At 34.5% G+C, this 26,876-nt stretch overlaps 4 protein-coding genes across 5 annotated transcripts in view; 3 read left to right on the forward strand and 1 right to left on the reverse strand.

Annotated features, from left to right (window-relative positions):
* Positions 1 to 1,504, forward strand: part of prss56 (serine protease 56) — an 11,657-nt gene extending 10,153 nt beyond the window's left edge. The window contains exons 14-15 of the mRNA XM_016564305.1: positions 313 to 419; positions 1,115 to 1,504. Of these exons, the coding sequence (XP_016419791.1) occupies positions 313 to 419; positions 1,115 to 1,288 (281 nt within the window). The 3' untranslated portion in view covers positions 1,289 to 1,504. The remainder of the gene's footprint in view (positions 1 to 312; positions 420 to 1,114) is intronic.
* Positions 1,505 to 4,822: 3,318 nt separating this feature from the next.
* Positions 4,823 to 11,860, forward strand: chrng (cholinergic receptor, nicotinic, gamma). The gene is made up of 12 exons (XM_016564211.1): positions 4,823 to 4,935; positions 6,320 to 6,456; positions 6,544 to 6,588; positions 6,668 to 6,789; positions 6,996 to 7,151; positions 7,253 to 7,350; positions 9,055 to 9,255; positions 9,599 to 9,713; positions 9,866 to 9,980; positions 10,097 to 10,343; positions 11,037 to 11,170; positions 11,329 to 11,860. The coding sequence occupies exons 1-12, from the start codon at positions 4,872 to 4,874 to the stop codon at positions 11,518 to 11,520; spliced, it is 1,626 nt and encodes a 541-aa protein (XP_016419697.1). The 5' UTR covers positions 4,823 to 4,871; the 3' UTR covers positions 11,521 to 11,860.
* Positions 11,861 to 11,998: 138 nt separating this feature from the next.
* On the forward strand, positions 11,999 to 18,580 carry LOC107749146 (phospholipid scramblase family member 5). The gene is made up of 8 exons (XM_016564245.1): positions 11,999 to 12,170; positions 13,666 to 13,930; positions 15,116 to 15,190; positions 15,353 to 15,545; positions 17,009 to 17,120; positions 17,218 to 17,317; positions 18,092 to 18,150; positions 18,230 to 18,580. The coding sequence occupies exons 1-8, from the start codon at positions 12,168 to 12,170 to the stop codon at positions 18,254 to 18,256; spliced, it is 834 nt and encodes a 277-aa protein (XP_016419731.1). The 5' UTR covers positions 11,999 to 12,167; the 3' UTR covers positions 18,257 to 18,580.
* A 738-nt stretch (positions 18,581 to 19,318) lies between these two features.
* eif4e2 (eukaryotic translation initiation factor 4E family member 2) lies at positions 19,319 to 24,587 on the reverse strand. 2 transcript variants are annotated; one of them, XM_016564255.1, is made up of 8 exons: positions 24,487 to 24,587; positions 22,899 to 23,010; positions 22,655 to 22,789; positions 22,394 to 22,498; positions 22,161 to 22,313; positions 21,785 to 21,921; positions 20,636 to 20,699; positions 19,319 to 20,499 (listed from the first exon to the last, which is right to left on the reverse strand). In XM_016564255.1, exons 1-7 carry the CDS (start codon positions 24,504 to 24,506, stop codon positions 20,651 to 20,653), a joined length of 711 nt encoding a protein of 236 aa, XP_016419741.1. In that variant the 5' UTR covers positions 24,507 to 24,587; the 3' UTR covers positions 19,319 to 20,499; positions 20,636 to 20,650. The 2 variants fall into 2 exon arrangements, with proteins under 2 accessions (XP_016419741.1, XP_016419740.1); XM_016564254.1 differs by having other exon boundaries at positions 20,625 to 20,699.
* Positions 24,588 to 26,876: the final 2,289 nt, after the last annotated feature.

Genomic DNA, 26,876 nt, shown 5'->3' on the forward strand with positions numbered 1-26,876 from the left:
AATACTTTTTTTTTTTTACAGTGCAGTTGTATTATTGCAATAGTATTGCAGAATGATGTTAAACCATGAATGTCCAGACTAATAGACTAATAGCCAGTGACAAAGGTACAGTTTCTCGTTTCATTTACATTTAGCATTTCTATTCATTGGAAATTGTGTCATGGAGCCTACACACTTCAGCTGAGTCATTCATATGATTTGAAAAGGAATATGAGGTTAATATTAGATTTATATTAAGGAATATGAGTTTTTATTATTTACTGTTTTTAAAGATTTACTGTGTTGTAAGGCTTTGTTCTTTGTGTTTTGTAGTTTGCTCAGGAGTAACTGAATCAGCTCAGCTGATCAGCACCACCAAAGAGATGTACAACTGGATCCTGTCTGTTCCATCTAACAGCATAAACATGATCTTCCAGGAGGTGAGTCTGTGTGTGTGTCGTAGAAGGTTTTAGACTGCATTTGCAAGTAAAAAATATGATATTTATGTACATGACAGACAGACAGATCATATAAGTATACATTGTTGTATAGAAGTTGTATTAGATTATAGTATATACACTGTTTAAAAGTTAGGGGTCTGTAAGTTTTTGTAATTTTGAAAGTAGTCTCTTATGCTCACCAAAGCTGCATTTATTTGATTAAAAATACAGTTTAAAAAGTTATTTTCTGAAATATAATGTGACCATTTAAAATAACTGTTTTCTATTTTAATATATTTTAATGTAACTTATTCTTGTGATGGCAAATCTGAATTTTCACCTGTCTTTACTCCAGTCTAATAAATAATTCTAATATGCAGATTTGCTGGTCAAGAAACATTTCTTATTGTTATCGATGTTGAAAACAGTTGTGCTGCTTAATATTTAGGTATTTAAGGATTCTTTGATGAGTAGAAAGTTCAAAAGACCAAAAAAAGTATTATAAATGCCTTCTACATTACCTTCACTTTTGATCAATTTAATGCACCTTTGTTAAAAAAATCTACATAAAAAAAACTAAAAATCTAAAAAATAAATAAAAATCTACTTACCCCAAACGTTTGTAATGTATGTTGTTTCTGTGGTGTTGTATTTTAATTCTGTATGTATCTCTTTGTGTGTGTTCATCATCTCAGGTGCTGGTTGACCTGAATTCTAAGAATGAACGTGGTTTGTATCAGTCACGGATCAAGGCCACTGTTGGTGGGCGACCTTTGACCTTTTACAGCTTGGTGGGTTTAGAGAATGAGGCGTTCTACCGCAGCATGCCACGCATCATTGCCGTCGCCATTGATGCTCTCAAAACGTAAAACACACTCATGTATGCTGCTGAAATTATACTTGAGCTGAAATGGCATCCCCAACATCTTAAATTCTCTAATGTGACCTGCTGCTATGGAAATGATTGGATGGGACCTCCTTGCTAGAGTCATCACAGGACAGCTGACTCTTCTGGAGTTGGTCACTGCATACTGAGACTGGACTGACGGTGACTGTATGTCCACCCTGACTTAACTTATTACACTGGGACAGAGGTTGATCCTCCTGTCTGAGCTGCAAACTGTACAGATATTATATTTGATGTTTGTTATATATTTATTTGTGTTTCTTTGTATTTTTTATATGAAAACAAAGATAAAAAATGAAATGGAGTAAAAGATTTAATCATATTGAAATAAATGTTGTCGTCATGAGCTTGTCAGGAACTCTTTTTTTAATTACTTATACCTATATATATTATACATATATGTGACCCTGGACCACAAAACCAGTCATAAGGGTAAATTTTTCAAAATTGAGATTTATACATCATCTAAAAGCGGAATAAATAAGCTTTCCATTGATGTATGGTTTGTTAGGATAGGACAATATTTGGCCGAGATACAACTATTTGAAAATCTGGAATCTGAGGGTGCAAAAAAATCTAAATATTGAGAAAATCACGTTTAAAGTTGTCCAAATGAAGTCCTTAGCAATGCATATTACTAATCAAAAATTAAGTTTTAACATATTTATGGTAGGAAATTTACAAAATATCTTCATGTAACATTATCTTTACTTGATATCCTAATGATTTTTGGCATAAAAGGAAAATCGATAATTTTGGTCCATACAATATATTTTTGGCTATTGCTACAAACATACCCGTGCTATTTAAGACTGGTTTTGTGGTCCAGGGTCACATATACTATATATATATATATACTGTATATACACACACACATACATACATATATATATATATATATAAATAAAGTATATGAACAGTACATTGATATAATAATGTGTATAAGTACAATGATTAATATAGACAGAAATTGAATGTATTATAATATAGTAGTAATTGTTATTTCAATTTTTCTGAAAAAAATGGCATTGTAGTATACAGTATGAGCTACAATATATTTTTTTTATTAAATTGAGCAATTCACTTTCATTTTAACCTCCCTCCCTCTTCCTTTCTTTTTCTCTTCCCCCTTTATTCCTTCTCCTCCTTTCCCCTTTTCATTTTTCCCTTTCTCCTTTTTCCAGGCGTGTATTTCACACCATTCTAACCTTTAATTCCTGTTGTATTTGTCAACCCATTCTTTTAATTTCTACTCATATTTATCCTTGCACTACCGCTTACTCTCATATAACATTTCTATTTCAGATTTATGGGAAAAGGAAGTAATTGCTGCGAGAAATCACCTTATTTAAAGGCTTGTTTACCTCCACTGAAACTGCACTTGCTATGATCATGTCAGTTCATGGCAGCTGAACATCTCTGTCAGCAGGAAGCAGTGCTGGAAAACTCGGGGCTTTTTTTGTTGGCTCAGATTTAATGTCTGAGGTGTTTTAGTATACGGGAACTGTGCTAATTGGGCTGTTCCACGACAGGTGTCCCTACATTAAAACGTCATTCTGATTCTTTATTTGGAGCTGATGACAATCCTCTGGGCTTCAGAATGAGCACTAAAGATTCTGGAGGATCCTAAAGGAACACTGAGAAATGGCATGCTGCATTAGTACTTGATAGTTGACAGTTGAAGCTCATTGTCTGTTCCACCTTTAAAAAGCATTCTTAAGTGGTTTCTTCAGAGCAATGTAAATTCACTTTCAGTGCCAATCAACTGTAGTTGCACAGGTTGACATGTTTATATAATCCTTGAGTGTGTTTCGGGATCAGTTTGGGCCCTCCTGTACTTCTGAATGGATAGAAATAATGCATGAGATGGGGTAGTGGATGCCAGAAGAACTGTCACAGAAGCGATGCAAACAGCTGTTAATATATTATTGCGTAATGATTGACAGGATTGGATGAACTAGCTCCTCTCACACTCTAGTTTAGAATTCCATTTTAATCCATCTCTTGCAAATCTCAATCAACACTACTATCAGATAGTGCAAGGATTCTATTCTATTCTAATGGAATTATATGGAAAGATTTTGTATTAATAAGCCCCGCATCTCTGATCCTCAAACAAACAACCAGTCTAGAATCCTTCATTCCAAAATTCCAAAGTGTTAAAAATAAACCCCGACACTCAATGGTGAAGGACTGTAATGGTGCAGGGTGGCAACACATGATATTTCTGAACACTCTGTCTATGATCAGATATTACGATCCGTTGGTACAATTATTCAGACAGCTTTACACATTAAATCCATAGTTTAATCAAAGGATGTCGAATAAAGCATCCATCCATCAATCCCCATCATGCATTCATTGGTTAGTCTGTCTGTCTGCTTTTATATTTATTTATTTGTTTGTTTGAACTGTTCATTTACACCAGACACCAGGTGAACCAGCGTATGAGGCAGTAATATCCATTCCGATTTTCAACTTTCAACGAATGCTTGAAATTGCTGTTGTACAAGTTCTGTAAAAATTATTTTGAGTGACTTACTTTTTAGAATATTAGTTACTTTTTTGTTCCACTAACTGAAAATGTTCCAAAAACATCCAAAGCAGAAACAACATTTTCTCCAAATAGTGAATGATTGAATTACTTTTTCATAAAGACAGTTACTGTACAGTATATGTTTATTTTTGAATAAATCTGTTTTTAACAAATCAGCTGAGTGAATGATTAAATGACTCCAAACCTCAGTTTTGAAATGTCAGACTTTTTTGGAAAAAATGGACATGTATCCAAGTTTCTCATTTGATTTATCTCCAAGACATCTTAAAACATAGCTGACTAAGTGCAGCTGTCATAAATGTATGCCTCAGAGATGCCATTAGGTTTAAAATAATACACTAGAGGATGTGATCCCCATTAGCACCCGTTGACCCACAGTACAGCTCACAGATCTGCTCACACACTCAAACATTCCAGAAAACTGTCTATTCATGCATAAAACATGCATGAAATCTTCATTAAACACCTCAAGATTGGAAGCAAAGCCAATTTCCCAATTTGTAAATGAAGGAATTGATGGTGTTACGACCCTCTCTGTCTCCCCAGAAGACAATCGTTAGACAGAGATGAACATATGACAGCTGATGACACGCGTCCTTCCACAAATCATGCCTGGGACACCATCTGTGCACTGACTTGTGGGAAATACTGTAACCTGTAATCTTTCTGCTTTACATCAGAGAGAAACACAGAGAGAATACAACTAGTTCCTGTGACCTCGTTTTGAGGTCTTCAATGTGTGTGTGTGTGTGTGTGTGTGTGTGTGTGTGCATGTGTGTATAGTGACAGCTGACAATGTGAGGAACTGTATGGGTACAGACTGTGTGGGTATTCTGAAAATAACAACGAGGATTCAAGTTTGGAACCACACCTATTTTTCCCGTAACCCTTCCCATTCCTAAACAACTGTGTTTCCCTCACACACACACACACTGACTGAGGTGCTGGAGAGCCCTTCTTCACTAATGCTGCTCTGAGGATATTAGACATGGATCCAATCACTTCCACAAAAACCGTCTGGTTATGGATGCTTCTATCATTCTTATTCTCAGGTAATACAATATGTTTTTCTGAGTTCTGAGGGTTTGTGATACACGAAGTCACATGGATTATAAACTTGTGAAGTTTTTAGTGGGTCACCATGGGTTTGTTCTAACGCTTTCTTTAGAAATCCAGCTATTGAGTGAACTAATTCAGTTCAACACATGCAGACCGTCATAAACAATATGTTGTAGAAAGCAAACTGAAAAGAAATTCTGGCGGACAAATCCTTTATGGCACCACTGGACTTTACATGTTCACACTTTTGTCTTTATGAAGTGTTAAAGTTAGAGAATGGAGAGTCAGCATGCTAAACTGTCAAACAGGGTGTTAAATAGGGTTTTAAATCCTTGTTGATTTGTACGAGTATTACATACAGTAAAAGCTTGCCGTGTCTATAAACATACAGTGGGTACGGAAAGTATTCAGACCCCCTTAAATTTTTCACTCTTTGTTATATTGCAGCCATTTGCTAAAATCATTTAAGTTAGCAATAAAAATACTTTTTTTAACTGTAAAGATGTAATATGTGTGTACTCAGACCAAGACTAAAGGTCAGCAAGAAGACGATTCTGAAACGAATTTGGAAAAACAAACAAACAAAAAACTCATAGCACAAAATGTTGAACCCTAGGATTCAATACAGTGGGCCTAATGGGTATTTAGACATAAGTTACACTTAATACATAAATGAATGTAATTACATTACATAATAGAAGAGGGGGGAAATACAAACTTCCAAAACATCTCCAACAGGCACAGGATCAAAACAGAAAACTTGAAATTAAATGAAGAAAATCCACACACTGGAAAATCCACAAAATGCACTTTCCCCAGAACTAACTTCAATTTTATGGTAATAAATAACTTGCAATGATTTTAACCTAATCTAAGAACATTTAGAGCATTTATGACATTTTCATATTTTATCCAAATGCAAAACACATCTTGTGTTTTGTAATTTACCTTACAATCTTAATATGAAATATTATGAAATGTAAACTATTTTGCTTGAAATTGTTTCATTATCTTCTTTGAATCCCACATGATTTGATATTTTAAACTAAATTTAATCAAATAAATAATCAACCACGAACAATTTATAACTTTTATTTATAACTAAACTATTACTTAGTGCTAAAGTTGTGATAACTTATCACAGTAATAATTTTTACAGTGAACACTCAAAGTTGTAGTTGTGCATATTGATGCTCAATAAAACATTTTCAAATGTTACGTTTTTTTTTTTCTTTTTCAAATTATCTACTAATTTTGTGGAAAAGTTTTCCTTATTCAAATTAAATTAAGTGAACAATTTGTATTTATTTATTTGTAACTTTTTTGATGAATAATAAAATGAAGAATTGGATTGACATGGTATGCTGTGTGTTTCAGATGGGATCTGTAATCTAGAAGGATCTCTGCACAGAGATCTAATGGTGGGATACAACAAGAACATAGGGCCTATGGAGAACCATGGTGACATCATCGATGTGAAGATCAAGATGACCCTCACAAACCTCATTTCTCTGGTAAAGCTCTGCATGTGTGTGTATACACAATGTAAATATGTGTGTAATATGTGACTCTATGGTTTATCATCCTTTCTTCATGTTCAGAATGAGAAAGAAGAGACCCTCACCACTTGCGTTTGGATTGAGATGGTAGGAATAATCACATCTGTGTATATGTAAACAGTGATTTCAGAGCAAAATACCTTTCTTTCTCTCTCTCTCTTTCCAGAAATGGCATGATTATCGACTCCGCTGGGCTAACAGGACAGGGTTTGAGGTCTATGAGAACATCACACGTATGCGGCTTCCCTCTAAAGCTATCTGGCTACCCGACATCGGCCTGGAGAACAAGTGAGAGACTAAATTACTGATCGATTTGATTATGCAGATTACCCAACAGGCAGAAACTAAACTCTAAAAAATCTCACTGTATCTTCAACTTTGTTGTGCTGTAGTTTATAGTTATGAAAATAACTAGTCTGAAATGTGCAAATCTGAGTATTTTAGTCCATCAAATGTGACCTATAAAATAGGCCTACCTTTTTGTGTTTGTGAAGTGTGGATGGGCGATTTGAGGTGGCGCTCTACACTAACGTTCTAATAGATCCTGATGGTAGCGTGGTCTGGTTGCCTCCTGCCATCTACCAAAGCTCCTGTGCCATCAAAGTCAACTACTTCCCTTTCGACTGGCAGAACTGCAGCATGGTGTTCAGGTACGGCTGATCCAGTCTTGACAGTGTTGACTGGTGGAAATACATGGAAATAGAACAAGAAGCTTGTTCTATTCTGGCTTTCACTCTTTTTGCTTTGGCAGGTCTGAGACGTACAATGCCAATGAAATTAAACTGATGCTGTCAGACGAAGACAACGTCACCATGGAGTGGATTGAGATTGACCCAGAAGCTTTTACTGGTACTAAACTTCCAGTAGCACATTATTATAATTTTTTTTTTACCATAAAGACAAAAAAAGTAAAATATAGTTGCTGGGTGCTATTTGAATTGTAAAACCGTAACTGCTGTAAATTAAAGTCCTTCAAATCTTAGTTAACATACAGTCAACTTGCCAAACAGCCATCAGATCACAAAATGTAACTAGCCTATTATTATCACCCAGTTCTTTATGTAAAGTAGGATATACTTGTGTAGGGCGATATATACAATATAGCATATTTCAACAGTTTGATTACTTGTATCATCACAAAAAGGATAACTATATAATGGCCCAGCTCTATGCTATGTCAAAGTCCTTTTAAGACAAGTCATGTCACTCGGCGGCCATCTTTGAAACGCCTCTCGGGCATGCACGTGCAACTCCTATCTCTTTGAATGGGGAAACATCAAATTCTCCAAAATTGTTCACTAAGCTTACAATTAAATTTCATATTTGAAATCACCAAAGAAATCTGACAACAACTGTGTCATAAATGTTTTTACTTTTGCTCAAATAGCCTTATAAAAAGCATATTTTTCAGGCTAGATCAGCCAGTGGCATGCGCAGTCCTAAGAGCACGTCTCAGAACTCTGGCTGTTTCTATAGCAACCGGGACTTCTAACGGCAGCTGCAGTGACGCGCTGACTTTACCGATTAGTGATTGGCTCTTTCATTCAGAAGGCGGGGTTTCCTGCGATTGAGCAGCCATATTGAGCGTTGCCTATTTCCCCATTCAAAACTATAGGAGTGACACGTCTTGGGTATTCTATAGTCTTTGGCTATGTGACCATAAGGCAAGATATTAAGATTTTATAAACATTAACATCATGATCTTCTGTAAAGCTGCTTTGAAACAATATGTATTGTGATAGTGCTATATAAATTTTACTTGACTTGTTTTACTGTAAATTCAGTAAATATATCACTGTCATAATTACAGTAGATAGCTGTACATGATGTGCATTTGTTGCTGCCCTAAAGCAATCCGCCATTTTCCCGCTCTCCAAACCAGAACAAACATTCGGGGGGAGCGTGGAAGATAAAACAGAAACTATTCGCCTCATTAGAAGTCAGTGTACCTTCAGAATATTATGAAACTGATATTTCAAGGTAAAAAAAAAAACTTACATACAGTTGTTTCTATGCATTTACTGTGGTGTTTTAGGTGGTTGCTAAGGTTCTCAAGGTGGTAAGGATTTTTGTGTAGATATTTTATCGTACAATACAAACAAATACAATTAGCCTACTTAGAAAAGTAATTTTAACATTTTAACTTCCCTATAAAAATGTGTTGATGTCTGAATTCTGGATAATCTTTCTTCTCACTACCAATTTACCAAAGTTTAAAGGGGTCATATGATGCGATTTCAATTTTTCTTTTCTCTTTGGAGTGTTACAAGCTCTTGGTGCATAAAGAAGCACCCAGAAAGAAGAATCTGTAAAGTTGCAAAGACTAAAGTCTCAAATCCAAGGAGATATTCTTTATAAAAGTTAAGTCAACATTTAATTACACCAAATACACAAAATAATGTTCTTTTTAGCAACATCATATGACCCCTTTAATGTGGTGAGATCCCTAACCCTGAGGATGAGTATAGTAGGCTAATGCTTCTCTCAGCAAACAGCACTAATAATCATAATTGTTCATTAACATGCATTTTACTCTGTGCCCTGATTGGTCAGAGAATGGGGAATGGATTATTAAGCACCGCCCTGCTAAGAAGGTCGTGAACAAGCGATACAGCCCAGATGATTTGGAGTACCAGGAGATCATCTTCTTCCTCATCATCCAGAGGAAACCGCTGTTCTACATCATCAATATCATTGTGCCCTGTGTCCTCTTCTCATCCCTTGGGCTGCTCGTCTACTTCCTGCCGGCCAAAGGTCAGGCTCCATAGCAAATGTTAACAAATGTCACCGTGACTGATGTCCAATAGACTTGCCATTTCAGCAAGTTCTTACAAATGTAGAGGGATTTTTGTGTGGCTAGTAATGTCATCCAGAGCCATTGACCAGTAGGGACAATAGGAGAAACTTGTGAATAAATGTCTTTATCAATGAAAAACATTACCTAATTTGCATCAAGATAATCATAATGAAGTGAATTTGTAACTTTTGCAGTAAGACAATCACTTTAACCAAACCTGTCATTTAGTTATGAAATGAATCAGTTTCTGATCAGTATGTTTGTGATTAGTATGTTGAACTAATTGTTTGTTTATAATAGCTGGAGGACAGAAATGTACTATGACCATTGCGATCCTGCTCGGTCAGACTGTCTTCCTGTTCCTTATTGCCAAGAAAGTGCCAGAAACTTCCCAAGCTGTTCCTCTCATCGGAAAGTGAGACTGTGCTTTTGTTCACTCATTACATCATTTCAGCAGTTTCCGATACAACTTGTATTCAATGTGTGCAACATAAGATAAAACAGTTTACATACACTATTGTGTTTTCCAGCACACATTTTCTGGAAAAATTTGTGTTCTTTTGCCAGGTATCTGATGTTTGTGATGTCGGTGACCACAATAACTGTAATGAACTCTGTGGTGGTGTTGAATGTTTCTTTGCGAACTCCAAATACACACCCCATGAGCAACACCATCAGAAAGGTACAACAGAATTATCTAACCATTTTTTACTTTATGCTTTTTGTCCAATCCAAAATGACTGAATGAAAAGGTTATTATTAAATAATCGCTTTTCCCTGCATTTTGGGGCTACTCAGGTCTTGTTGAACATCCTTCCTCGTCTGCTGAGGATGACGATGCAGCGCTGGACACCTGAGCAGGAGGAAGGGGATTTTAAAATGTTTGCCCTGGGCAACGGCACCCCGCTTCGCCGCAGGAGACGTAGCTCTTTGGGATTAATAGCAAAGGCTGATGAATACATGTTCAGAACAGCACGCTCAGAACTGATGTTCAGTAGACTGAAGGAGAGAAAGGGGCTGCTGAAGAACACTTTAGAGAAAATACGTGAGTTAAACTATAATTCAAAAGTTTGTGGTTGGTATTGGTAAGTTTTATTTAATTTATTTTGGAAAGAAATTAATACTTTTGTTCAGAAAGAATGCATTAAAATTGATTAAAAGTAAGAGAAAAGACATTTATAAGGTTGGAAAAGATTTTAAAACAAATATTTAAAATAAATGCTCTTCTTTTGCATTCAAAAATTTATATCACAATTTCCACAGAATATATTAAGGATCACAACTGTTTGCAAAATTGAGAAAAAAAAGAGTTATGGCTGCTGAAAATTCAGATTTGCCATGACATATATATCTTAAAATATATTAAAATCAAAAACTGTGTTTTTTATTTTAAATTGTAAAAATATTTCAACATATTACTGTTTTTTTTACTATATATTTTTTTTACTATATATTTTTACTGTTTTCTTTTTGATGCAGAATAAAAGACTTCTGTTAAAAATATTTAGAAAAAATTGTATATCCTTTAAATAATTCTAAATTTGAAATAAACTATAAATTATATATTTTAATATAATATTTTATTATATATTTAAAATACTTGTTTTTAGATATTTTTTTAGATAATATTAATTTAAAAATATATTATTAATTAAAATGTTTCATGTTAAATACAACAAAACATTTTTAATAAGGTGGTTCCTGGCCTTAAATGTACTCTTTTGTGGTCTGACCTCAGAAAATGGTCTGGGAGGGAACACAGCACAGGATCTGGAATCCAGTTTGGCTTCAGCTTCACCAGAAGTGCAGCAGTGTGTGTCTTCCTGTAAACACATTGTGGAAAGTGCCAAGCACCAAAATGACTTTCAAAGTGTGAGTGACTGTTCCAGAATTCTCCAAACATGAGGCTGAATGTGTCTGTCTCATTTACACAAGAACAGTAGATGTTTGTGTTAGGGTTTAACCTTCCAATCCCAGAAAAACTGGTGTTGACGTCTGAATTCCAGTCATCCTTTCTTCTCGCCCTGCAGGAAAATGAAGAATGGTTTCTGGTTGCCAGGGTGATTGACAGGATGTGCTTCATCGTCATGGCGCTGCTGTTTATACTGGGCACCATCGCAATCTTCCTGATGGGACATTTTAACCAGGCACCATCTCAGCCCTTCCCTGGAGACCCCAAAAAATACCTGCCTGAAATCACACCTGGAGACATCACAGGCTGAACGCAAGTGTAAAACTAAATGATAGACTCAGAGAAACTCCAGCAGAAGTCTGGAGGACTTTGTTGAAGATGCTCTGGAGACAAAAAGCCATCAGATTGTTCATGCTATGGCAAAGGAGCTCTCAGCACTTCAATTTAGTAGTGCTACAGGCCAACAAAAGTGATCCAAGGTCTCCAGAGAAGAGAGTTGGTTGGATCTGAAGCCATTTGAGACTGGCTTAATTGAGATTTGATGAGATGTTGATGATTATGAAGGTCATGCTATTTGCTTGTCAATTTCTTTATCAGCTTTCATTTTGTGTGGTGATTCAACAGTTGATGCTTTCCTGAAAATAAAAACTTTAATCTTCTCTCACACGTAAATGATGATCTTCTGCATGAAATCATGTGAATTGTTTCAGGTTAGGTAATGTCACTCCTCTACCCCCCACTAACTTGAGGAGGATCTATTATCTACTTTTCTGTGTGACAAAGACCAGATCCGGGAAGGAGAGAGCAGGGCAGGAGGGGGGTGTTCATTGTAGGAGTAGCATTACAACTACTAACACAGTATTTGAAGCTTGTCTGGAAGCTGTTTCTCAGTAAAGGAAACCCTTATCCCATCACTACTGCACCTGCCCAGCAGCTCCTAAAACCGCAGGACCTCAAATGGTAGGATATTATGTTTTTACACTGTTGTTGTTATTTAGCAGCTGAATTAGTATTGGTTAAGGAGTTAAAGGGATAATTCGCCCAAATATTCTGTCATTGTGTACTCACCCTCAAGTTGTTCCAAACTCTTCTGTTGATCACGAAAAAAGATATTTTGAAGAATGTTGGTAAATAAACAGTTGCTAGTACACTCTAAAAATGCTGGGTTGTTTCAACCCAACTTTGGGTCAAATATGGACTAACCCAACTTCTGGGTTAAAAATTTAATGTAAAAATTTAACCCAACGGTTGGGTTAGTCCATATTTGACCCAATGTTGGGTTGAAACAACCCAGCATTTTTTAGAGTATAGCCATTGACTTCAATTGTAGTTTTTCCATATTATGCATTTGGTTACTAACATTCTTCAAAATGTCTTCTTTCGTGATCAACATGAACAAGAAACTGATACAGGTTTGGAATAACATGAGGGTGAGTAAATGATGAAAGAATTTTCATTTCTGGTTAAATGATCCCTTTAAGGTCTATCATAGTTATACAACAAATTATGGCTTAATCACAAACCTTTTGATTAAAAAATAAAAAAAAGAATTGATCCAGAGTGGAATGAAAAGAAAAGTAATTTGTCAATTATTATTATTTCCCCCCTTTTCTCAAAATTTTTGCTATTTTTTCATGGCTTCCAAAAAAAAAAATTTACAGCAAAAAAATAAATAAATAAATAAAATTAAAATATTAGAATAAAAATTAACTTAATTAATGCATTTATTTTTTGATGTGTAGTAATCTTAATCTTAATATATATTTTAAATAATTAGCATATGTAATAGTGTCTAAATAATGGTATTAAATAATATATAAATAATAATGCATAAAAATAATTATTAAATAAATGTTCTTCTTAAGTACAGTTAAATCATTTGAATAATGTTTTTATTGATCATTTTCTGTATTCTTTTTATATTATTGTTTTCATTTTTATGGATATAATGCATAAATACATTGTTATATAAAATTCTGGTTATGAAAAGCTTTTCACAAAGGGACACGTATTAAAAAAACGTTATTACAGTCAAATTGACATTTACTCTTTGGTCTTATAGTGTATAAAAATGATTCTTTGCCATTTTTGATCATGATATTACATGTACATTCACTCATATAGCAGACGCTTTTATACGGAGTGGCTTACAAATGAGGAACATAAACAGTTTGCCAATAATATTCTAGTATCTAATAATTTACTAGATTTATCAGAAAGCTACAGTGGAATGGGAAGTGTTTTAGGAAACTCACATTTGGTCTGGCTGCATTCCTACCCCTCCCTATAACTTTTCACATTGAATATCCTGTTTTACATGAAAATACATTATATTATAGAAATAAAATGGGTTGCACATATCAGTTTACAATGATTTTAGTGACATTTGACAAAAATGTACTTTGACTTTCATATGCCATGTTTTTACCTCCTGTGTTTTCTCTCTCCCAATCAGGCCTCCCCATCTGTGACCACTCAGCCTCTTCCGTTTGGTCTGGAAAGGGAGAAACATATTGACATGCTCTTCAGAGCTTTCCACAGGCAGATTAGACCTACTACAGACACGCAGGACCTCACTCCTGTGCTCCGGGATACAGGCAGGACAAGAGGACAGGATGGAGGACCTGGATGGAAAGAGACAGACAATGAAAGAGTGGGAAAACTGTCTGTTCTGAGAACAGTCACAAGACTTCATATTACTGCCAGACCAGAACTGCAAGGTGAATAAAACATCTATAAAATAAATGTAGATTAGACTATTTTTCATGAGGAACATTTTTTTAATTAAAAATAACACCTTTAAAGGTGATGTTTAACAAAAATCATCACTCTCTTAACTTAGATAATTTAGAAGTTTCATCTGGTCTTGTTGAGACATATAGTTGAGTATCATCAGCATAACAGTGGAAACTAATCCCGTATTTTCTAATAATATTACCAAGTGGCAACATGTATATTGAAAATAGCAGAGGACTTAGGACAGATCCTTGTGGCACTCCATAATTTACTGGTGATAATTGAGATGACTCCCCATTTAAATAAACAAAGTGGTAGCGATCGGACAGGTAGAATCTAAACCATTTTAAAGCCTGCCCTTGAATACCCATATAGTTTTGTAATCGATCTATGAGTATGTCATGATCTATAGTGTCGAACGCAGCACTAAGATCAAGCAAAACTAGCAATGAGATACAGCCTTGGTCTGACGCAAGAAGCAAGTCATTTGTAATTTTAACAAGTGCAGTTTCTGTGCTATGGTGGGGCCTAAAACCTGACTGAAATTCTTCATAGAGATCATTGATCTCTATGAAATTATATACTGTATTATAATAATTAAGATAATAATTATTATAATAGTCACACTACTCACACACTAATGATAATTATAATAATTAAGATAATGAAAATACACTACTGTTTAAAAGTTTGGGGTCAGGAATTTATTTATTAACTTTTTTAAAAGAAATGAATATTTTTATTTAGCAAGGATGTCATGTCAAAAGTGGCAGTAAAGACATTTATCATTTTTTTAAATAAATAAATTCTGTTCTTTTCTGTCCTTCAAAGAATAATAATAGAAAAATATTTCCACAAAAGCATTAAGCAGCACAATCATTTTTAATATTGATAATAAGAAATCTTTCTTGAGCACCAAATCAGCACATTAAAATGGTTTTAAAAATGTATGAAATAATATTTTATATATAAATTTTTTTTGGTGTCACCTAATCTATTAATGAGTATTCAAAAATATTTACATACCTGTTTTGATTTTTAAATTCAATATATTTTTATTTATGATTAGTGGAATAGCTTGAAGTTTGTTTGAGATACATTATATCATTCCTTGTGTAAATATAAAAATGTTTATTAAAGGTTTATACAGTATTTCTGTGATGCATCAGGTCCTCAGTGTGTAGCCCGCAGAACATACAGCATTTCCACAGAAAGCAGTGATCAGCTCTTTGTGGCTGTGGAAGGTAAATATAAGAGACAGGATGTGTGTCGTTCTGTAAATGGTCATATCGTGAAACAGTCTTTAAGATGATTGTATACATTGTCAAAGCCACCAAAGCAGCCACATGTAAACTTTGAACACAACTGTGTCACAAAACCTCTTTTTGTGTTCCTGTCTCTGTTAGAGAGCTCATGCATGTGTATGCAGTGCTGCGGTCCAGCTCGATCTTGTTCACTACAAGGCTTTGATAAGGACGCAGAGTGCGTCTTTCTGTTTGAGAGGCCCCTGAGAGCGGAGATGTGCTGGCTTGGCTGCTGCCTGATGGAAATAAGGGCCTATACACCAGAGAGAGAGCTGATTGGGACAGTTCACCAAAGGTAGAGATCAACAGCAAACTCAGTCTCATGCAGCTAGAATATTAATCCACACTGTAAGAATCAACCACTCAGACAGGAAACAGCCATCTGATTGACATGTAAAACAATTAACTGTGGTTTTACATTATATTTAGGGAGTTTGAATATGCAAACATCCCAGTGTTATAAAAAAAATATCAGCACACTTGTCTGGGTCCCATGTTATTTTAGTATCAATTATAAATACAATATGATTACCGTATATTGTATTATATTTTTTTATTTAGTTTTTAAAGTTTAGTTTATAGTTTTTTTTTTTACTTACATTTTTCATTTTCATTTTAGCTAAAGCTTGTTGTGTGTTTTTGTCATTTTTATTAGTTTTTGTTTACCCGAAACATACGTAGATTTTTTTTTATTTCACTAAAAGAGAATTGTTGCTTAGGGAACTAGCTACAAAACAATACTCTCATAGTTTTTTAATATTTTGAAGTAGTTTTTTATAATTATTTTCTGTTTTCATTTTAATTTTAGTAAAAAAAAATATATTATTTTATAAATTTGTATAATTTTTTTAAAATGTCTAAATAGGTTTTATAATTTTTTTTATTTTGGTTTTAGTTTTAGTTATTTTAGTATATCAAGTTAAACTAAATGAAAACTAGAAATGTTGTCTTTTTTTTAGTAATTAGTTGTAGTAACTCTTTGTTTTTTTTCTTTCTTTTTTAGTTTTTGTTTATTTGACTATATTTTTATTAGTTTTTTATTTCAGTTTTAGTTTTAGTTTTAGTTATTTTACTATATCAAGGTAATCTACATAAAAATGAGAAAGGTTGCCTTGGAAACTAGCCAAAATTAAATGTTTTTTTTATTTTAATTTTATTTATTTGTTTGTTTGTTTGTTTGTTTATTTTTCTGAACTTTTATTTTATTTCAAGGAACAACAATGTTAAAAAACAATGTTTTTTTTATTATTGAAAGTAAACAAAACACAAACAAACAAACAAAAAACAATGTTTTTATGGTTTTAATTTTATTTAACTGCTGTATAATAGCCCTGGTCCAATCAAATTATTTGACCGGATCTAACTGTTGCCTAATGGATGAAGTAATCTCCTGTACTGTAAATCTATTATGAAGACAGAGCCATCCACATCGTGTTTCATCATGATGTTAACTATTCTGTCAGATAAGGTCACCATTGTGTATCTACTAACTGCGCCACACAAAAAAACCCTCCAGTAATCTCTCTCAGATTGAACAGGGAGAGACGTGGTGAACTTTCTGAGATGAAACCATCATGAACAAAGACCATGCCATGTTTGTTTGTTGTCACACACCGAGCCTTTCAGCATCAGGTCATATCAGGCTAAAATAATATCAGTCACACACAAATGAACATTCTCTAGGCTCAGAGAAAACTCTTCTTATGCAATCTTCTAAAACCAAAAGAGTGTATGCATAAGCCCTGAGGTGTTTATCAGGTGGAGCATGTTCACGCCGTATTTCGAGGTCTGTGACTCCGAGGGCATCTCGGCCGTGAGGATCCAGGGCTCCTGCTGCAACACTCGCTGCCTCTCTGAGCAGGAGCTGCAGGTCAGAAACCCTCCAGCAGGCCATTTGTATCGCCCACCTTTTACATGCAGTTCTAATATACTCTGTTCTAATTATTCTCATGTATTGGGGGCATCAGCTGGTTTCCAGTATCGGTGAGAGTATTGGGCGCATATGGAAAAGGTGGCCTGGATATAATGAGGAATGTAACATGGATCATGAGTATTTTGGACTGGATGGTAAGATTAATATACACGTTCATATCAAGTGGTCTACAACAACATAACAATAAGTGACCTATCTATATAAATTATTACATAAAAATATTTTTAAAATATATATATAATTTTTCAGCATTATTTAATAGAAAAGAAAGTTCAAAAGAAGTACATTAGAAATACATTTTTGTAACATTCTACATTTTACTGTCACTTTTGATCAATTTAATGCATTATTGCCAAACAATTTTTTTCATTCATTCATTCAATTCAATTCATTCAAAAAAAAAAACAAAAAAAAAAAAAAAAAATTTAAACCATTTAAATTGATCAAAAAGCATTAAATTGATCAAGCGTGACAGTAAAAATGTTTTTTAATTTAATATAATTTTTTAACACACACACACTATATATATATATATACAGGTGCATCTCAATAAATTAGAATGTTGCGGAAAAGTTCATTTATTTCAGTAATTCAACTCAAATTGTGAAACTCGTGTATTAAATAAATTCAATGCACACAGACTGAAGTAGTTTAAGTCTTTGGTTCTTTTAATTGTGATGATTTTGGCTCACATTTAACAAAAACCCACCAATTCAACAAATTAGTATATATATATATATATATAATTTGTCAATATGGACTCATTTTAAAACCAACTATATAGTCCAGCATTCCTAGTCTGCTTATAGACCAAACTAAGTGTAGATCCTTATATACTGTAGTGTGACTTTTCAGTTTGTGGCAACAGCTGAAAGAGTGGCTATTAAAAACATCTCTTTCTCTCTCAGTGCCTCAAGGAATGAATTTGAACACCAAAGTGCTGTTATTAGCTGCTGCCTTCCTGCTGGTAAGTTGTCAACCACACACAGATGCTGCTATTTTATTAATATGTAACTGATTTATCATTTATCCCTTTCTGTTTGCAGAATCATATGTTTTTTGAGATGAGCTAAGTGGAAATGCTATAAAGCTTCAAGGACATGAAATACATCTGCTTCACCTGCTAACATCAGGTCTGAAGTGAAGTGTGAACCCAACAATCTAGAATTATGGTGACTTATAATAAGATGTTTCTATGACAACTGCAGGGAATGTAGATGGCTGATGCTTTTCTGAGCTAATTGCATCTGAACATGTGTACATCAGGAATCTCTGTACAGAGCCTCTCTACACCTCTGGACATTTGCACACTAAAACTGAACATATTTGATAGACAAATTTGAAAGGCCAACATGATAAAAAAAAATATATATATATATATTTTACACAATCTACTACATGCCTTCTAGTTCATACAATTTTAGCAAGTAAAAGGCCTTTTAGTATCATTCTAAATATATACACCTTTATGTCATGGTGCCCTAATTTTAGATTTACTGCTTTTATTAAGTAAACATAAAAATAACTTTGATGTTGTTAGTAATATTTCAAGATGAACACTTACTGGACTAAAGCAACTTAGGTTTACTTGATTATCCATACATAAGTTTTTTTTTAATCATGTTAAAATGTATCAAATATGATACAACAAACTTTTGAGTAACATTAATTTGTTCATCTCTCAATCATCATTGTATTGTATTGCATTAAATGTTTTGCCCCACAATAAAAACTAAAGCTTTGGTCATAAAAAAAGCATTTAAATATCATTTCACTAAGAAGTTATTGTTATTATCTGATATTATGCTTTTTATGTAAGTAGTGTTATACTGTTAAAAAGATTTTATTGATTTACATTACAAACTATCAGAATTGTTTCTTACTTTTTGGCCATAAAAAAATATAAGAAACTGAAGCAAAGTGCATATTTTTTCTCAGTTTGGGCCTCTGAATTTTCTCAAGTATGAACTCTGTATCATACACTATATGGATCATTAAAGCCTTATGTATCAAATATGATACTCAACAAAAAGACATAAGCAAACTTGTTAAAACATATATTTTTTCTAAAGTCTCATTAGTGTGTTCCATTAAAAGAAAAATATTTTCTTAATATTATTTTATGTAAGTCTTTACAGGGTTAAATGTTCAATGCACTCTTGTGTAATACAAAAAAATGCATACAAATATGGATGTTTTTCTGCATGTAATAAAGATTGAGGAAACTTTCTTTGTTCATAATTTAGCCCAGATTCTATTCCCAGTTAGAGCGACGCAAGAACTGTCAATTTTTCGGAGCCAAAATCATACCTACATGTGAAGTTCAGATAGCATTAACCGGGCTGTACATGTAATTACCATTCTTTAAATGACACAAGACTGAAATACTACCAAAACCAGATTCACACCACAGCTGAAAATTAGCAGCAGCTGCATAATCAACATTTATTGCTATGATCAATCATAATTAAAAACCTTTCCTTTTCCACTTTTTTATGTACCTCTAATACAGCTGTCCAGCACTGAATTTCAGGCAGAATAAAGCAGGTGTTGATACACAGCCCCATTAACAGATCAGTGTTTGTTAGTTATTTGAGTGATTTCTAAAACAGGGCTTGGAGTCCTATGAGTCACGTCTCCAGTGTGGTCTCCTCCAGCGGAGTGCCAGGATGTCGAGCGATCTTGAAAATCAGTGATTTGCCGGAGGCGAAGGCCAGGCACAGTGAAAGAGGCAGCGTGGTACCCATCCCTGACAGGGCACTGTCCTTTGGGTTTACACTCTCTCAACTCAGGAGAAATAAAAAGTTTGCCATTATAGAGCTCTCCGAATACGTTTAGAAATATACTTTTTTTGTACAACAGTTCTATTTTAAAACAACTCAACACTGTAGCTAAAATACTGCACTATAGTAAAATATCCCCATCAACCTGCAACCTCAATGTGACCTAATTCAGTTAAATGTGACTGTACTACACAAGGGCATGTTGTTGTTTTTCTTCTTGGAAAACAGTGGCAGTTCCCAGCCATTAGTTCATGTCACAGTGGCTGAACTATGTGGTCCCGCTGTGTCCCTCTGAGAGCTCCAGCTAACGACTGACTGGAAAACATTCGTTCACATGTTGATGATTTAGTTTCTTCTGTGAGAGTTTTCAGGTGATGTGGCGTTTGGATGATTATAAAAACAGAAGCCGTACATCTTCAATAGTAAACATTTTTCATGTTGACCCTTTTTTATGACGTCGCGTTCGTTTTTCTTTTAAAAACAGATCAATTCCTCGGAAACGTCATCTTCGGTGGGTAAAACATCTTGATAATCTAGATGGAGAAAAAAAGGTAGTGCTTTTACCCAGTGATGAACATGCTGGGAATGAATCTAAATATCATAATTAGAACTGTGCAGCTTCAGTGTGAGTGATTATGTGTCAGTCTTGAGTTTATACCCATCACACACTCTTCAGATGAAAAACTAGCGGCCTCCACTTGCGTTCACTAGACCATGGAAATCTTCCCAAGCCCTGGAAGATCACACACACAACATATGAATATTAATACTGTCAAATATATCAACACTACAAATAAAAACAATAAGAATGAGGGGGGGAAACTATACAATAATGCACAATTCTATTCTCAAGTAAACTGATACACAATCTTCACATTAATAAATCGGGAGTTTTTTTTAAATAATCAGAATATTTGAATATAGTAAAATCTTTTTTTGTAATTGTATTTGTAATATTTCCTTCATTTAGATGCAAAGCTGATGCACTTTATCTCACAGCTAAAATCTAGGGGGAAAATATATTAAACATATTATAGACCTAAATATGTATAATCTGACAAAAATTCTAAAATTATTTGAAATTATTTGACTCGTTTGATAAAAGTCGTATTACCTTCCATATAGTAAATGTATGAATTTATGGATAATTTTTCTAGTTTAAGAAGACAGTAGAACTTCTGACACATTTCCCCCCACTCTCCCCTATATAACTCATTGTAACTGACAGACAGTTTTTACCATTTAATATGACTTACACATAAAATACCATTCAAAATAATTGGAATAATTAGGATTTTTCAACATTAAAAAAAAAAAAAAAAAAGCCTCTTATGTTCACCAAGGCTGTGTTTATTTGATTAAAAGCAACTGAATTCTAATATATTTTAAAATGTAACTAATTCCTTTGTTTCAAAGCTGAATTTTCAGCATCATTACTCCAGTCTTCAGTGTCACAAGATCCTTCAGAAATCATTCTAATATGCTGATTTACTTCTCATTTATTATTATCATCAATGTTGAAGACAGTTGTGTTGCACAATATTTTTTGTGGAAACCATGTTACGTTTTTTGTTACAGGATTCCTTGATGAATAGAAAGTTCAAATGAACAGCATTTATGTAAAATAGAAATCTTTTGTAACATTATAAATACTGTCACTTTTTTGGACCATTATATTTATATATATATTATATTTAACCAATCCTTGCTGATTAAAAGTAGCAACTTCTTTCAAAAAAAAAAAAAATCTTACTGACCCCAAACTTCTGAATGGTAGTATACATACACATAAATATCTGAGTGTATTGTATAACTCACTTGATGCTGTCGGTGTGTGTTTTATACTCCATAATGGTATTAGGAGGCAGGTTGAGGACTCTGCGTAAAGTGTCTCTAATGCGAGCAGTGGTGGCCTGGTCACTGGCCGTCTTATTCCAGATAGAAATGATATCCTCCTTCAATCAAAAGCACACATTTTCATTACAATACAGAAAAACTATTGTTTACATTATAATAGCTCCACTTACGAACACAAAAAGAGCTGTCAATTTTCTTAATGAACAATTGCCATACTGCTTACTGCAAATGACACTGTATTCGATATGCTATTTTATAAAATAATATTTAGCAAATAGTAGGTTTTATTTGCATGCTATAAAAGAAACAAACTATATTGCAGGAAATATTGCAGTACCTGGAAGCGAACGGACACAACGGCCCCACAGATCTCCTCGCCCACCATGAACTGCTCGCCAAGCATGGCCAAAATCAGATTCTCCCAGCAGCGTGACGCCAGGCCTTTACGAAGCCGGATGATCCATTTACCTCCACTCTTATTAGCATCATCCTATAATGCAATACAATACAAATTCTATTATCTGTCATTAGGAAAAGAAGCATACATACATGTGAACTAAAAATCCTCACCTCCCACATGGGTTTGATTCCTTCCTTAAACAGGTGGAAATCGCTGTGACCAGTCAGATCACCCGGTCGGATCATGTGACTATAAAAACGCCAGAACTGCTCCACCTACAAACACAGGGCAGCTGTTGAACTGTCAATCATGTGATCATGTGACCTACAGTAACGCAGTCTAACTTCATCCCCCACTGTGCCTGTGTTTGAATCTTCAGTACGTGAGTCTGAATAAATATGTCAGTGTGAGTTTGTGTGTCTGTAGGTTACCGAAGCAAAGCTGCCGATCTGTTTAATGTTCTGTTCGTAGCTCTGTGTGCTGGCTGGCCGTCCTGGTGTGCGACGAGAATACCAGAACGAGTAGTTGTACTGAAGAGGGTGCTCACCGGCCCCTGGGACCGCCGCCTGAAGATATAGAGCAGCTCATAGTTATATGGAACAATCTATTATAATTTACACATGATTTCTTTCTGTCTGTCTATTCATTCAGTTTAAGTGATCTATCTATCTATACCTTTCTCTTGGTAGTGTTTGAGTCCTTCTCTTCTTCGTCATTTTTTTCCTTCTCCCCGTCTTTCGGTGAGCTGTTGTCCTGGTCGTGATCTCCACTGTCATCATCTTTCAGGCTTAAAAGAAGGCAAAACTGTCAATTCCACTCAGCCACAATATGCTATATTTATCACTGTGGCTTCAATCAGGGAAATAATATTTGCAGTGGCAATTATACAAAAAAGAAAAAAATAATCAAAACCATGTGTGTGATTGTGTGACCATTTATATATGACATAAAATCTTCTGCTCATCAAGGCTGCATACATTTGATCAAAAATATACAGTATGGTCAAATTTTATTACAATTAAAAAAACAACAACATTTCCCACTTAAATGTATTTTAAAATGTACTTTATTCCTGTGAAGGCAAAGCTGAATTTTTAGTAGTCATTGTTCCAGTCTTCAGTGTCATACGATCATTTGCTGCTAAAAAAATTCTTATTATTATGTTAAAACTGTTTTTGCTCTTCAACTGAAGACTAAAGAATTCAGATATGCCATCAAAGGAATAAAATATCTTCAAATAGAAATCCATTCTTTTAAATTGTTATATTTCAATATATAATATTTCTACTGTATTTTGATCAAATAAATGCAGCTTTGGTGAGCTTCGGCGATGTCTTTTAAAAACACTGAAAAATCGTAATTATTTGACAGGTTGTGCGTGTATATTATTTACTAACCAATTACTACTGTACATATAAAAAAACATTAACAGAAAGAGTACATTCAGTACGTTTTATGTTAGTGTCATTTTATACATTAGCTTTATAGATAGGAATATATGTTAAATTAGGTAATACAAGGTAGCTTTACAATGCACGCTTTTTTCAGTACCATGTTACACACTTTCATGATAGTACCACTGCCACGCATTTTTTGTAAGGGTAAGTTAATTACATTTCTGAGGATTGTTATAAAGGATGTTGTTATAAAATTCGACTTTATTACAGAGGAAAGAGGCCCTGTCTGAGTTTGCAGAGACAGACTGCACTACCTTATTTGACCCTGCGCTTATAATGGTCAGCGGTTGCGCACGAGAAGTTTACAAACATAATTACATTACACATGATTATACAGTAGTTTCGTTTCCACGTGCCATGTACAGTATAGCGTGTTTCGCTTCTGCACAACCCCTCGCGTGTTTATAACCAGCCTACACCGACACATGTCACTCCAGCAGGCTGCAGAGGAGAGTTGGAGCCCGGGTCGCAGAGCACCTGCCCCCGCTGCTCACACACACGCGTAACCGGTGATCCGTCCTCGGCCTGGAGGCCCTGCGCATGCAGAGCTGGGTCCAGAAGCGGTCATTTGCATGCTGCATTCACCGCGTGCATTAAAACACGATCCATCACAAAATCTTAGGAGTCCAATCATGCAACTAAACATGGTGACCACCCAACCCATGCCAAAGCTTCTAGACACACCTCTTTTCCTCCCCTCTCTCTCTTTTCTGTCTCTCTGAGTTAAAGAGACGTTTGAAACGCATGCATTTGCATTCACGCTCGACTAATCCCTGCTAACGTGCAGCGTCGTTGTGATTACTCACGCGTCAAATTTGTTGTTCATTATTTTCCAGGTGAGTGTCTGTCTCCGCTCTCGCGCCGACGGCAGCCCCGTCAATTCCGCAGCAGCGGCGGCGCGCGCTAGTGGTGGCGGCGGGCGCGCGCATCGCACCGTTGTGGGTGACGCGCGCGCTCTACACTTGGTGGATGTTTGTATTTTTGTAGCAAACAAAAGTGAGATAAACTGTTACCTTATCCTAGTCTAATAAACATGTTGGTGAATAGCTAATGTATAAATATTTTGTCTAAAACTCATCCATAAATGAAAAAGTAAACTTTTATCTATGTATTTTTCTATCTCTCTCTTTCTGTGTTTATACACACATACACATATGTTCTGGAAATAGAAGACATTGTTTAATAATAAAAATTACAGCTTAACTACTTTAATAATATTTAATAAATAAATAATGAATTAAGAATTTAATGGGGTCAAGTAATGTCAAGTTTCACAAGTTTAGATTTTTTTATATACATATATCTGACAAACAAATGACATTTTACTTTTTAAAAAATCTCTATATATTCTGTATTGAGAGATACTATATATGATACACTGGTACTGATATAATTTAATATGGAACTGATATAATATATATTTTTGTAATTATTAAGAATTTGGGGTCAAATAATGTTCGGTAAGCTAAGTCAATGGGGAATAGTAGTGCTGTCAAAAGATTAATCACAAATAATCGTGTTTTTGTTTACATAATATATGTGTGTGATGTGTATATTTATTATGTATATATAAATACACACACATGCATGTATATTTAATAAAAATATGTTATGTTTATATATTAAATATATTTATATGTAATATAAATTACATTAATATAAATATATACATGTAAATAATGTTTTTAAATATATTCTGTATGTGTGTGTATTTATATATTCTTAATCAATATACACAGTACACACACATATTATGTAAACAAAAACTTTTGGATGAGATTAATTGCGATTAATCTTTTGACAGCACTAAAAATTGTCTTTATAAATAAGATTGAATATAAATAACAATGAGTTGTTCATAGAAAAAAAGTTGTATAGACATCTCAATTATATGAGTGTAAAATAATTGTACACTCTTAAAAATGCTGGGTTAAATATAACCCAGCGCTGGGTTAAAAAGGGACAAACCCAGTTATTGGGTTGTTTTGATCCCAACCGCTGGGTCAAAACAACCCAATAGCTGGGTTTGTCCCTTTTTAACCCAGCATTTTTAAGAGTGTACATGTTTTAAGAATGTTTTGCAAAGCATTCAAACAAAGTAGGATTCAAGTATTTAAATACAAAATAATTCAATGAATATTGCCACACATGTAACAGACACATACATGGGGAAGAAAAGGGTCACCGCAGCGTATTTGCTTCACATAACGAGTCATTGTGTGGCGGCACCAGGCACTGGGTCAGGTTGGGCAGTGACGCTACAAGTTCGTCACCAGTGCGGCACTAACAGGCCTGCGGACCCTCACACACAGGCTATTAGTGCTCACAGAGGGGCCGACAGGGCAGCGACTGCGTGAGGGACTCCAACTCTGCGGCACACTTCAGAGAGAGCTGGAGCTTCAGTAGAGCTGACGATCCTCCCACTTATTCAATCTACCCAGTCTACCCTTCTTTTGGCCAATAAATCCCCCATCTTTATTCATCTTCTGCATACTTATTTTCTCTCTCTCTCAATATTTTCTAACAATTATTTTTATTACGTTTTTTCTTTTTGGTCAGTCTTTCACTGTAAATTTAAATATCATGATCAAGTATAAATCTGTGTGAATATAAAAGTGTTTATATTGAATAACCACATGGTAATAATGCTTGTTTTTGATATTCTAGCACTCAAAATGAAAGGTGCTTCTTAGTTGATTATTTTTGCTTTTTTTGCAACTTGGACAAATACCAGAAGATCATCATAAATATGTCATCCTTCATAATAAATAAAGTAATTCATAATAAATACTGTAAGTCTGAAATCAGTACACATTTATAGTACATTACGGAACACTTGTAATAAAAACAAAATATATTATAACTAATACTATAAAAGGTATAGTTCCAACTCAAAATTCTGAATAGTTGGCCACATTTAAAGCCACTGTAAATTTTGACTAGTCATTGTCTGAATGACAAGTCAACTAATTCTGTATAATTAGGACATACTGGGGTCACACGACCCTGATATGACATGTTTCTTAGGGAACGTTTGTTTGAAGAGTCAACCATTGTAACAAATTGCTAAACAGTATATACTATAATTTATCCACTGCTGGTGGGATTGGTAGCTGTTTGTGGTGAGTGATTTGCACCGATGGCTCCCATTAGGGTGGCCATCAGACTACTGTCCTGAGGATGGGGGGGGGGGGGG

The sequence above is a fragment of the Sinocyclocheilus rhinocerous genome, unplaced genomic scaffold (assembly GCF_001515625.1).
Source record: "Sinocyclocheilus rhinocerous isolate Xijiao unplaced genomic scaffold, SAMN03320098_v1.1 scaffold919, whole genome shotgun sequence".
In the NCBI taxonomy this organism is placed as follows: domain Eukaryota; kingdom Metazoa; phylum Chordata; class Actinopteri; order Cypriniformes; family Cyprinidae; genus Sinocyclocheilus; species Sinocyclocheilus rhinocerous.